The sequence below is a fragment of the Haemorhous mexicanus genome, chromosome 9 (genome assembly GCF_027477595.1).
Source record: "Haemorhous mexicanus isolate bHaeMex1 chromosome 9, bHaeMex1.pri, whole genome shotgun sequence".
Taxonomy (NCBI): Eukaryota; Metazoa; Chordata; class Aves; order Passeriformes; family Fringillidae; genus Haemorhous; species Haemorhous mexicanus.
Genome location: NC_082349.1, coordinates 16931693 through 16945503, shown reverse-complemented (window position 1 = coordinate 16945503; position 13811 = coordinate 16931693). Strand labels below are relative to the sequence as shown.

At 47.8% G+C, this 13811-nt stretch overlaps 1 protein-coding gene across 1 annotated transcript; it reads left to right on the top strand.

Annotated features, from left to right (window-relative positions):
- The first annotated feature begins 245 nt into the window (after positions 1-245).
- On the top strand, positions 246-13114 carry GFI1 (growth factor independent 1 transcriptional repressor). Its single transcript, XM_059854246.1, has 7 exons — positions 246-386; positions 1927-2154; positions 2388-2597; positions 7345-7760; positions 7851-7988; positions 9566-9731; positions 11773-13114. The coding sequence occupies exons 2-7, from the start codon at positions 2040-2042 to the stop codon at positions 11949-11951; spliced, it is 1224 nt and encodes a 407-aa protein (XP_059710229.1). The 5' UTR covers positions 246-386; positions 1927-2039; the 3' UTR covers positions 11952-13114.
- Positions 13115-13811: the final 697 nt, after the last annotated feature.

Genomic DNA, 13811 nt, shown 5'->3' with positions numbered 1-13811 from the left:
ACACTTCGATGTCACTTCAGCGAGCTCTGTGATGTGGAATACGGTAAGACGTTTTCATTTAAGGAAAACTGAGAGAGAAACAGAGGCGGGAACCACTACTGATTTGTGAGGCTTTGGCGCTTTTTGTAACCTTTTTTTTTTTTTTTTTTTTTTTTTTTTTTTTTTTTTTTTTTTCAGAAGCTCCTAACTAACGCTCAGGAAGTGGAATTTGTGGTTTAGGGGGCCGAGCTCTGAAGGAGTTGAGAGAGACAGAAAAGTTTAAAAAAAAAAAAGCAAACTCAAGCACCATTACTCCTTAAAGGGAGACTAAATTTAAAGTCACACAAATTAGCAGGCTGCCGCGCATACCCCGTCTGCAGCCCGGCTTTCTTCGGCCCTCCAAATGGGTAAGCGTTCTCTCTTCTCTCGCCTCGCATGGGCAGCTGCCGGCAGGCGGGCTGGGGCGGCAGCGACCCCTCTCCTCTCGGCTGGGACCCCGCGCCGCTCCGGCCCTGCCTTAGCCGCGCGGCCCGGCGCCAGCCCCGCGCCCCCGCAGTGACGGCCGACGGGCGGGTGCGGCCAGCGGGAGCCAGGGCGAACGGCGGCCAGGTGGGCTGCGGGATTCGCCTTCCCACGGGCCCGGCACCTGCCTGGCCAGCTCCGGCCTTGGGAAGCCGGCGGCGCCTCCGCGGCGTGACTTTTGGAGGGAAACACGCGGCAGGAGAGGCGCCGGCGCCCGGAGCCCCCAACGGCTGCGGCAGCCGTTGCTGTCGGGGCGCGGGTGGGTAACGCGTTATCGGGCCGCTTTGATTTCTCTGCCCCCTCCGTGCGGGCCCGCTGGCTGCTAGCCCCTGCTCAAGGATGAACGCAGGCACAGGTGGGTCCTGGCAACAACGCTCCCACCCGGGGGGCGGCGCCTCCCCGGCAGCGCTGAGCAACCCTACCCCTGCCGGGCGCAGACGGGCCGGAGCTTTGAAGCGCAACCAGTGCCGCCACCTACGGGGCAGTTCCTGGGCCCCACCTGGTGGGCTGGGGCTCTTCCCTCTCTTCCCCGTTTGCAACCCTCCGAAGGCCCCCAGTCCCCCAAACGAACGTGCATTAAACTAGCGAAGTCAAATGTAAAGGCAGAAGCGGCCCGGTGCTGGATGGGTTTGAATGAACATCTCCGGCCTTTCCCCGAAGAGTGGGCTCAGGGTAGTTTAGTTTAACCCGGTCCCCCCCGACTCCCGCAGGAGATTTTCCCACCTTGTCTCCTTTCCCCGCCCCGGCTTTCGGTGCTCGCAGCTGCAAGGTGGCGCGGCGCCGACAGCTGCAGGCTGGAGGAGAGATTCCGTTTTGTTCGTTTTCGTGTTATCGTGGTTCGCGCGGGATGGGTGAATCAGTCCCTCCGACAGCAACAGCCTCTCAGGCGCCAGGTTTAGGCTGTCGGGTTTGCAACGACTCCCCCTCCCATCCCGGTAACAACTCCGCGCCGGCCAGCCCGTCCAGGGTGGTGGGATGTGATTAGCTGTTTCGTAGGGGAGAGTTCTTGGCGCCGCTTCTGCCGTGGCTGCCAGCGCAGGGGCAAACACGGAGGCGCGGTGTGCCCACTTGGAAGGACGGGATAACACCCGACCGCACCCCCTAGCTCACTCAGCCCCCGCTCGTCCGAAGAAGGGTGCCCAGCTGCTGTTACTGCCTGCTCCCCGCAATCCGGCAGTGGCTGTCGGAGCGTGTCCGGGGCGGCCCCAAGGCCACGGTGGGAGGGAGGGGGGGGTAAAAGGCGTTTGCTGGGGGTGGTTGGAGGCTGAGTTATCTGCACTCCTAGAAGAGGGGGCGAGGCGAGCGGGGCCGGGGGCGGTGGCCGGAGCCACCTGCGCGCTGCCACCTGGCACGCCGCCCCTGGCGAGCGGCCCCTCCTGGCCGGCGCCCCCGGCCCTCACCGGCAGGCGCGGCTCCTTTCCGCAGGTCGTCTCCCCGCCGCCGCCCCGAAGGAGATTCAGGGGTGACGCTCGCCGCCGCCGCCGTGCCCGGCGCTTAGAGAGGGAGCGCGGCAGCGCCGGCCGTGACAGCACCCCACCATGCCGAGGTCCTTCCTAGTGAAGAGCAAGAAAGCGCATAGCTACCACCAGCCTCGCTCCGCTGACGAGGACTACAGCCTGCGGCTGGAGACGGTGCTAGCCCAGATCTGTGCAGGTAGGAGTCCCTCTGTCGCATCCTCGCTCGGAGACTGCCCACCCGCCCGACATCACCTCGATGCTCTCGGCACCGGGCGGTCGCTCTGCAGCCCCTGCGGGACGCCGGAGGGGTTGATGCGGGCTTGGAGAGAGTCGGGCATCAAGCCTTGGTGGGAGCGGGCCGCGCGGGAGGTGGCTGGCTCCCATCACGGACCCACACTGAGGAGTTCCCTCTTCTCCTTTGCCCTGCAGACCCCTGCAAGATCCCCGAGGACACGGAGCTGTGCCGCACCGCCCTGCCCGATCCGGAGCCTTCCCGGGGGCGCTTTTCCCCGGAATCCCACCTTACCGAGGCTGCCGATGGCACCTCCGAGTCAGCGCCCAGCTGCGAGGGCAGTGTTTGTGACAGAGTGTCCGAGTTCGAGGATTTCTGGAGACCTCCCTCGCCCTCCGTTTCGCCAGGTAGGACCGAGGCGAGCAGCGCTCAGCGAGGGTCCGGCAGCATGTCCGTGCCCGTGTCGTGGGGCAGTGGACCATGCATCTCATGGCTATCCACCACCACAAACGAGCATAAGGGACGGATTTGTTGTCCCTTTTTAAAATTATTATTACTTTTCCCCCAGATTTGCCAGAATCTGTTCCTTCCACTCGTTTTCGGGTTCCCTCTTTCGGGTTGCAGCCCGTATTGTGCTGCTGAAGGAGCAGCAGGTGACAGGCTACAGCAGGAAAGTTGTCATGACATGGGGTGTTATTTTTTGATTTGTGATTAATTGTTAGAGGCAAGCCAGGTTATGTTTAAAAGGTCCTAGCATTCTCCTACAGGATCGTACCTACACCGAATTTTTCAGTCTTTTCAGACAGTACAGGCAATTTATATACCTGCAGTAATCAGAGCTGATTTTGTGTTTTGTACAACCTGCTAGACATTTTCCTAATGCCCTTTCTTTTGCTATTTGGTTGGGTTTTTTTTTTTGTTTTGTGTTTTTGTTTCTTTGCATTTTTGTTTGGTTTGGGTTTTTTTAATGTTTATTTTTCTTTTCTAAAAACACATTTGTAAAAAACAGAGGGGAAAAAAAACCAATGATGGTCAGATTTAAACACCCCAAATCCAGGAAACTCACACTTATGGCTGCAGCGCCTGTCTCTAGCTCCTTTGTCCTGCCTTTGATGTGGCTGGAGCAGTGGAAGACGCTGTCCCCAGCCTGGCACAAATACTTATCTCGTTTAAAAATACAATGGTGTCGTTTTAGAACAAAAATATGTGTGTATATATATATGTGTGTGTGTGTGTGTGTGTGTGTGTATATATATGTGTATATATATATATATGTGTATATATATGTGTACATATATATATGTGTGTGTGTGTGTATATCTATATATATAAAACCACTTTTTATTGCGTCGATTAAAAGAGGCAGCTGGAAAAAGGACAGTTTTTGTCTTGATGAAGGAAAAATTGTGTCAGCCTTACCGACTGACAGCAGACGCCAGCAAAAAAATACTTAGTACTGGTTTGCCACCCTTTCCCACTTCATCTTTACAAAGTCCATGCATACGAATGGCTAATTGTAATGATTTGAATTTGCATTTTTAAAGCCTCATCTTCTTTCAAGAGTCCTAAGCTCTGTTATGGGGACATTCAAAATGCTGTCCAGCATCAGCCACAGGACACTTTCAGTCTGTGCAAATGACACACCAGACCAAATGCAGCATTGCTCTTCTGGTAATATTTCTGCACAGACTGTAGCAATGTGTGTAATTTTTGTTCTAAAGAATTCTTCCTGCTCCTCCTTTCCCAAATAACTACAATTTCTGCACAGGAAACAGACCATTTTCACGGTGTGTCAAAAAGATAGATGTAAAATAGAGCAGATATTTTATCAGGTCTGCTCTGCCTTTTTCTCCTTCCCTCTCATTTCTTTCCTCACTGTGGGATTCATCAGCTTCTGGCCATCCATCAGGCTGTCCAAGGAAGATAACTTTACAAAGTGAGGATGATGTCCCCAGATCAAGATTCTTTAGGGTGGGGTGGGCAATCCTGGGGCTGTCTGATCCTGATTCACTGGAGGTTTGGGAAGGTATAGGACTCCCAAGTAGGTAAGAGCTTTATTAAATGAATCTCAGTGCATTGAGAGAGATGCTGTTATATTAATGATGAAGGCAGTGGAAACAGGATTAGATAGTTGGGCTTCCTCCCACAGCTCACCTCCTCCAGCCCCTCTGCCTTCCAGCTGCTTTGTTACATTCAGTGTGAAGCCAGAATTTGTTTCTAGGTCGCTTCTGCAAGATGCAATGGTAAAAGACTGTGTTCCTATAATTGTGTTTGGATGGGGCACAATTTTTGTGCTTTGCCAGGCAGAGCAGGTGAAAAATAATGGTTCTCAATCATGCTGAAGGCATGTGTGTTGAGTAGAACTACCACTCCTGTATCTCTAGAAGTGAACATAGGTGCAGGTTGCACCTCAATATGCAGTGAAAGCTGTATTTATTTCACTTTTGTCTTTGTGCTGGGCTGCTGATATAGGCAGTCATACAACACACAGTCATAATACCTGTTAACTCCATCAATGCAAATCACTTTATTTAATCTCACTTTCTACATGTGTGTAATCACACGCATGTGCATATGCAGAAGGTGCATGGGAGCTCAGTGCAGCAGTATTAGTAGCTCCTGATGAGCCTGTTGATGCTGCAGAAGGAGAAAGACTTTTCCTGGGTATAATGGAGTTGTGCAGAAATTGTGGTGTTTTGTGTAAGAGGATGCTCCAATCTTTTTTTGCTGTGCACATCAATCTGCTCCCAACCATTTAAGGTTGAGCTTGTCTTGCCTTCAAACACAAACACTGATTTTTGGTTTTTTTTTTTTTTCCCCCTCCCAGATGTAGTCTCTATAATGGCTGCACAGAATTTCTAGGAAAAAGAGGGAGAATATTTCTCTGTGTCTCTGCTCCCCCGTAGATGCTGTGGAGAAGAGGCACATACAGAAATGCCTTGCAGTGTGGGAGAGCAGAGTTTGGAGGTTGCTTTGCTACTGGGCTTGAATAGCTTGAGTATACTGTGAGGAAATACCCTGCATTTGTGCTTGAGAGGGCTCCAAAGCATGTGAGGTGATGGAAGGAACATTGCACGCAAACTGATCTGTGGTGCAATGTTCACTGTATACTGTATTGCCAATTCCAAGGGCTCAAAAACCAGGTCAGCCTTCCCTCTCACTCAATGAGCTGGCTCAGAAATCAAGATTGTAAGTAATACCTTATGGATATTCAGTTCTAGTGTTGAAATATTGAGGGTTTATGTTTTCATGCTTTTCTTACTGTTTGAGCTACAAGTTGACTTTAAAAGGGAAAAATAAAATTATAACAAGAACAAACAAAAGCAAAGCTGAGGGCCTGATGAAATCATGCCATTTCAAGAGCTGGGACTTTAAGATAGGTTTGAATTTTGTGATAAAATCATGAGAGATGGCAACACTGAAACTGGTTGCAAAGACACAAGATAGATGATGCGATGCTGACCACAACTTTGCAGACAGTGCAGAACAGGAAAAATCATGCTGAACACCATGTCAGCTAATTTGATTTCATCACTCTCTTCAAATGCCCCAGCTGGTATGTGTGCATATATTTCCAACCAAAAGATTGCTAATTTCAGTGGAAGAATTTGAGACTGTTAACATCTGAAATTATGTAAAAGATAGGAAAAAGTCATTCAAAGCTCAATTTTAACCTCATTTCCTACTGCCTTCTGTAACCCCTCAGTGACGACTTGCCTATCCAAATGGATAGCCTAACGCATTGTGCCTTCCTTGCCTAGTCCACCCCCATTTATCTTGGTTTTTCAAAGGCTGAAAAAGCCGTGGGAGCTGACATGAATAAGCAAGAAGTTCATTGTGGGTGGACAAATTTCTGGTTAGAAGAGGTTACTCTGGAAGCCCAAGTTATAAGGGAAGCCAATATCTCTATGAAGGCATCAGCATTTCAGTAGTTAATTGATTATTCTCTTCCTTGGCTCACTAAAACTGTTGTCCAGTGGAGACATTTGACTCTCCCAGTGCTGCTGCCTCTTATGATAAGGAGTGAAAGCAGTGCACCTCAGGCATTAATCAGTATCTCTGGCAGACACTGTTGGGGTCTGGTGCCTCATGTTCCATGCCAGTTGTGCTTTCCTCCATGTGAGGCTCCTTGAGCAGTTGTGCCTTTAGAGATTCCTCTTAAGGGCTGTGCTCCTGCCGTTGTATCAGACTCTGCTCTGGGCTCCCAAGTGTGACACTGCACTGGTCAGATGCCACAGCTGAAAACAAGCCTCTTAGAGCATGCTGAAGCCATTTGAGCTTGCCCTGGTGGAAATTTGCTTTGATTACAACTGCTAGGAAAATGGGTTTGTGTCTTCAGGTTTTAGTGTGGCCTATTCCAATAATTTTACAAAGCATTGTGTTTTGGGTGGACTCAATTTTTTTATATGGAGAACCTCAGGGCAATCTGAAACAACCATGATTTTCTTTCAGATAAGTAATTTTTTTTTTTCTGAAAAAGTGAAACATAACATGCAAGCATCTCAGAAGCTGTTACTTATTTAAGTTATCATGTAGTACAGTTATGGTCAGTTGTGGCATGAAATTGAGAGACTAAATTTGGGAATTAAATTGTGCATCAAAGTTTCTTTATTTTGTTGCCCAGGTAAATCTCAGCACATTTGCTCTGTCTGGCACCTCTGTAATGTTATATATGCACACATATAATGCACACATATATATGCACACATATATGCACACATATAATGTGTGTCTGTGTATGTGATCTCCATCAAAGTTTAACATGTGGACTGTCAGCTTTGATGTCCATCTTGGGATATGGTAGATACATGTTTCTAAGAAGCTGCAGATAAAACTATAGGAAGTTGTAGACTGAGTTGTTTAGAGTCTTGCTAGTCAGATCAGTGTGTACACACGAGGTATCTAGAGATGGAGGTAGACAAAATTGGTGCTGGCTTTAAATAATTTGGCTGGGACATTGGGTAAGGAGTAAGTACAGGACACTCAGATCCTAATAAGCAATATAAAATGTCCTCCCATTGAGATGAAAGGGCAGCCCCACAGTGCAGTACAGGGGTCAGGCTCTAGACATAAGCCTAGGTGCTGAGACTGTTCTGCCTTATTATAGCATGAATTGTGAAGCACACCAATTCCCGTGCCCTTGTGTTTCCACAGCCTCAGAGAGATCTGTGTGTCCATCCCTAGATGAAGCACCCCCTTTCTCGGTGCCCTTCAAACCGTACATGTGGAACAGCCTGGGTGGCTCCGAGCTCAGGCACCTTGTGCAAAGCTACAGGCCCTGCCCGACGCTGGAGCGGACCTCAGCCCTGGGGCTCTTCTGCGACCGAGGCTCGGAGCCCACCCTCTATGGTGCTGAGTGTAGCTCTTCCCTGGGACTGTATGGTGACTTCAGCTCCTCGGGCCCGGGGCTGTTTGAGCGGCCGCCAGCAGCAGCTCCTGGACTCTATGCTGAAACACAGCCTGGACTGCAGCAGGAGAAGGGGCCAGGCGGCATCAAAGTGGAGTCTGACCTCTTGTGCCGCCCACTGCTCATCAGCACTGGCTCTTACAAGTGTGTCAAGTGCAGCAAGGTAGGGATCCCTTTCTCCCACACTGGATATTACTCCCCCACCAGCCCTTTCTCCCTGACAACCTTGACGCTGTGTACTCTATTTCCTCAGGTCTTCTCCACACCGCATGGCCTTGAGGTACACGTGCGCCGCTCACACAGTGGCACGAGGCCCTTTGCCTGTGACATGTGTGGCAAGACCTTCGGCCACGCAGTCAGCCTGGAGCAGCACAAGGCCGTGCACTCGCAGGTGAGAGCAGGCAGGCTGCCAGGATGGATGGCTGGGGGCCAGGGCCAGCTGCTCTATTCTGCTGGCTGGGGAAGCCACAAAGGCAAATACAAGGCAAGGAGGTAGGGACCTATACTGAGGAGGGGAAGAGAACGTGGGAGAGCTGCAGAGGGCAGTTGTAGGTGAAGAATATGGTGACAATCAGAGGAAAGGGTGGCTAGTTAGCGTGCAAAGGAGCTATCAAGTAATTCAAGAACACAGGCTTTGTTTCCATTCTTCAGACCTTGCATGTGTAGTCTGTATTAAGCAATGGGCACTTCTGGCACTCAAGAAGTAACAGAAAATAATAGATGTTCACTCTCAGAGCTGGAAATTGTAATGCAGACATTGGCTATTTTTTAAAAGCTAAAGCAACTCAGTGTGCTTTCTTCTGATGCAGCACTCCTCATTCTTTCTCCTCCCACAAAGAAGTGAGTCTTCCTTTGTTTGTAGTAATTTTTGTCAGTGCAGGGAACATCTAAACGACCATTCAGGTATAGGGCACTGACTTCACCCGTCTCGACACACTGAGTCACACACCAAAAGAATATGGTGGTTAATTTTGGTAGGAGGACTTGTAACATTTTCCACCTGCTGATACCATGCCATATTTCCCCTTCCCCACCCACTTGACCCAGCAAATCTTCCTTCTTCAGATTGACTTTTGGAGGATAGAGTTACAGTTATGTTTTTTTACTCTTTATAATTTTGTGAGTGTGCAACCAGCAGAGCACACAATGAAGGGAGATATTTAATTATCCATGAAACAGTGGTGAAAAGAGCAGCATAATGTGTCCATGGAGGGGACACATTTTGGGGAGAATGCATTAAAAGCCAAATAAAGAAGGTGATTCTGTGAAAGTATTGAAGAAAGCAAAGTAGGAAGAGGAAAGTGCAATGGAAGTGGAGAGATGTAAAGAAGTGATGATATGTGGTATAAGAAACTGATGGAGAGGAGCGTGTGAGGGAGAGGTGAAGGATAGTAAGGGCTTCATATATTTGGTTTTATATGTTAAAGTAGTAAGTGAAAAGCTGTTTGTCCTGGGTGCTCTACATACCTTCCACTTGAATTTTAATGGAACTAAAAAAAGCAGTTAGTTGTTACCATGCCAGAACTCAGTCTACCAGAGGGATTTCCCAAGAGACCCAAGCAGCCCTTGGCACTCGCTTTCCTGTGTACAGTGGAGAGGTGGCCTCCGAACAGTGCTGCAGCTGTTGGGCTTCCCAGTGGAGTGATTGTGTCTCAGGCCTCTGATAAAGTGTGTTGGCAGACTCCGCCCAGTCCATTGGGGTTGCTCCCACCTGGCCATTCCTGCTGGCAGGAAAAGCTGTTCAATTAAATTTTAGTAGTGCACAGCACTAGGAGAGGATGCATTATCTTTTTTATCATGTGGTGCTGCTATCAAGCCAGTGTTATCATCTGTGTAGGCCAGTCCAGCTCCCTGGAGGAGTGTAAGTTCTTGCTAATGCAGAAGGGGCAACACGCATGTGCTGCTGGGCAGTTTGTTGCTAATGGGATCATTGGTGTGATGTGTGTGTCTGGGATCATCTCTCTGCAGGAACGCAGCTTTGATTGTAAGATTTGTGGCAAGAGTTTTAAGAGATCTTCTACTCTCTCCACCCACCTGCTCATCCACTCAGACACCCGACCCTATCCGTGCCAGTACTGTGGGAAGCGGTTCCACCAGAAATCTGATATGAAGAAACACACCTTCATTCACACAGGTCAGCCCTGCAATTGCTAGTGTCAGCCCCAACATGAGGGCAGGTCTCAGAGGTTTCTCTGCAGCAGTCCATTCCTCCTCAGCTGGGACAGCACACACACCTTCCTATGCCTCTCACTGTCTTGCTGCTGTTCATGTTATCTGAGCTGTACTTGGGCAAAGGAGGGTGATCTGGAGGAGGTTTAATAGACAGCAGCTGCAAAATAACCTACAAAAATCCTCGCAATCCAATCAGTGTTCCCTTAATAGGATCCACCAATGTTTATTCACAGGGCTTTTGTGTAAGATTATTTGTATTGTAGAGTTTCATGTGGCCTTGATTTACAGCTGAGGTCCCAGGAAAATGACAGGTGAATTTGATTACAGCATTGCTTTTTGCAGGATCTACCAATTTACAATAGGAACAATAGGAGTCTCCTCCTCTACATCAAACACTAAACTGGAGGGCCTAGGTCTTAGTCTAAATATTTGTTCAGAGATTGTCTGCACTTCCACCTGGACTTTCTGAGAAATGGCTACAGTTTGATAGAGAATAGAAGGAGAGGTGCAGAGTTCTCAAGTTTCACTGTTACTAATAAACATGGAAACTAATATAAAGTGCAGGTGAATCACCAAAGGAAATTGTTTCAAAAATATCATTCAGTGAGAAGGCAGGTTTATCAGAAATCACTAAAAGAATATCTTGCCTTTCAGACCTGCACCGTTCACTTGAAGTAGAGGGAGATGAATGTGTAAGATATGGAAGAACCTGCAGACATGAAATATCAGTTCTGCTGGACAAACATATGGTTCAGATGACCAAAATCCTTTTTCCTGATAGTGGCCACTAGCAGATATAAAGGGTGAAGCCTAAAAAGGGCAAATATGTAGAGAAACGGCACTATATGTAGCACTGCTTGACTGTGATTTTCTAGGGAACAAGCAGTGAATAACAAATGTTACTTATAAGGATTTTTCACTGAAGGTTGCTGGTTGAAAATGAACTATTTATGAAGTAATACAAGAAGTATTCTCTGAGTAACTTTTTCAAAATATGCTTGATTAAGTAGAATTTCAGACAAATTCTGAATCAGTCAGATTTTTTTCTTGTGAGATCAGAAACTGTGCCTGGGCTCTTAAATTGCTAATATAAAAGCAGGTCTTTAACTGAATGAAGGGTTCCTTTCATATGCACCATATACTTGTAAAATGAGCCTTCAGCGCATTTTTCATTATTTTTTTGATTCTAAGAATCTGATCTTCAAACACCCAAAGAGTTTGTTTTTCCCAGCTGAAGCCAGTGGGCTCTGCAGGTGCAAAGCCACTCTCAAATCCGGCTTGGTATTGTGGTTGGGTTCCCTTTTATTTGTTATTTGATAATAAACAGTAGGAAAATATACTTAGATCCTGCTCCCATGGAGTTTTGTCACTACTCCTCTGCAGAAGTTCCAGAGGCTGTATTTATTCCCGTTTACATTATGTGCCTGCAGGAGAACTTCAGGGCTCTGACTGCTAGCATTGCAGTGTGGGGAACAGAGAAAACAGATGTCTGGATGAACCCTGCTCTTCAGAATTCACTTAATGGCCCTCATACCTCCCTTGGGGACAGACCCCAGATCACTGGGTTTGTTTCAACAACTTCTATCTACCTATTCCACCTGCCTTCATGCTGATGGTATAGTAATCAATGTCAGGCATTCATCACTTTTCCAGGAGTTCCTCATATTTCTAGGACACAAAGCCAGTTTAAACTTCACAGAGCCCATGCAGACAAACACACTCACAAAGTGTGGTGTCCTGAGAGCATTCCATGCTTGAAGCTGTTCTCAGGACTTTGCTGGGCTGATGGAGGTGCACCCAAGTCCAGGCCTGCTCAGCTGCAGTAGAGGCTCAGCTTATGCTCTGTCTAGGGCTCCCAACATATTTGTAAAAATGACTTCTTAGGTAATCACACAAAAATCTCTTTGATAAGCTTTAAGTACCAGTGTATATTTGCTGTGGTCCCACGTAAGCAGCATGTTGCCTCTTTCACAGCCTCTCTCTTTCCCACCTTCTGCTTCCAGGTGAGAAGCCTCATAAGTGCCAGGTGTGTGGAAAAGCTTTTAGTCAAAGCTCCAACCTCATCACCCACAGTCGGAAGCACACAGGCTTCAAGCCCTTTGGCTGTGATCTGTGCGGCAAAGGCTTCCAACGAAAGGTGGATTTACGGAGACACCGGGAGACACAGCACGGCCTGAAATGAGTCCAAACTACAATACGGAAAGCGCTACAACACTATGAGAACAGACTCGCTTGGCTTCCCTGCTGGACCCAAGCCCTGTCCTGAACACAGACCCTGGCATTACCTTTCTGAACAGGAGCTCAAAGAGGAAAGAAGAGGACAGAGCCATGTGTTGACAGCTCAACCTGAGTGACTGTGAAGGGGGAAAGTAAAGGCTGGGGTTTCTCTCTTTCCCTCGTTGTATCTGAAATAACACTGAAATACAAGCCTTTTAGATATAAAGCCTAATACTCCAAAGATGGATAAGCTATCAAATATCAGCAAGCTGGAAAATATTTCTCCCATGGCCATGATGAACCCCTTCAAGTTTTCAGCAGCTTGAATCAGCTGGCAGGAAAACATGGGTTATAACAGTGTTTACATGGGGTAATGACAGAGAGCCATCAGCACTTGCCCTGGTTGAGTTCAGTGCTGAATGGGTTCACTCTTGGATGACTTCCTGTCAGGAAAACCTGGAGGATCAGGACTGTGCAGTTTGACATCTTGCTGGTTTTTAACCAAAGGTACCAGCTTGAGTCTGATCCTGCTCTCACTTATTCTGGTGCAAATCAGGAGCTGCATTAACAGTTACAGAGGGGTCCTTTTTAGCCTCCCTGAGCCATCTCTCTGTGCAAGGCCCGACTGCCAGTGTGTTTGAAGCATGGAGGGTTATTTCTTCCTACATCCACTAGGGAGAAGGAAGCTTGTGAAAGACCAGTGGAAAAGCCAAAGCACAGAATTATGCCTTAGAACTAGAAACCAATCCAACAAGTGAACCTGCCGGAGGAAGGCAGGAGCACCAGGGAAGCACAGACTTTCTGTCCAGAACCATTACTGGCTTCTACACTCTGGGCTTGTTCTAATAACTGGAAAATAGCTATTCAATAGCATCAGTTGTATATTTGTTTTTGGTTTTTTAATTTTTAAAGGGAAACTTTCTGAGGTGGGCAGGACTTACTATAAAGTATAATTTACTTAATTTGCCTTAACAACTCTGCATGTACCTCAGTTAAAAAAAAAAAGCTGTTTTTACTTTGTTGACAAGTTTGTAAATGTCCTTATTTAGATTTTATGGAGTGTCTTACATTTCTTGATATATATTTATTAGAACAATGTTTTAAGTTAATAAAGTATGGAGGATGGTCCAGAGTGATTATTATTTAATATGTAGCTGCACATTTGTGAATGTCAGCCACTACAACAATACACCACAGTGACTGTCAGGGAATCCAAGGAGGGAATGCAGGCACAAGGGCTGTAGTGATTGAAGAACACAACTGCCATATTTATTTGTTCAACTCCTACTGATTCACACTTTTGAGGACAAGGGTATACCATGGCTTGGACTATCACTATAAAAGGATTTAGTGGGGCAAACCGCAGTTTTAAGGCTTTGCTTTGGAAATGTCGACAGCCAGAAGTCCCTGCTTAGCCCAGGAGCAACCTGAATGTCTCCCACAAGATTAGTCTGTGCCTGGGAGTTTGCAGGGACACCTGAGCAGCAGGTGCATCATTTATACTGAAGCCTGTTGGGACTCGCAATATGGCCTGTTGCCTGCCTGCCTTGTCAGCAGGGCTGGCTCCATCTGGCAGTTGCAGCCCATACAAAAGAGAAGCAGGTGGATGATGGAGGGGTCTCTTGTCCTTTTCCCAGCAGACATAGCATGGTAGCCTGGCTTTTTACACGTGCATGTTAGCTTGTGTACCCACACCAGTATATATTCCTGTTTCCAGCATTGTGCATTTATTCTGGACAAACCCAGTGAGCAGAGTCGCCCTGTGCCCTGCCGGGCTGGCCCACCCCTGAGGCACCCTTCCCACCCGAGGCCAGGAGACTCACCT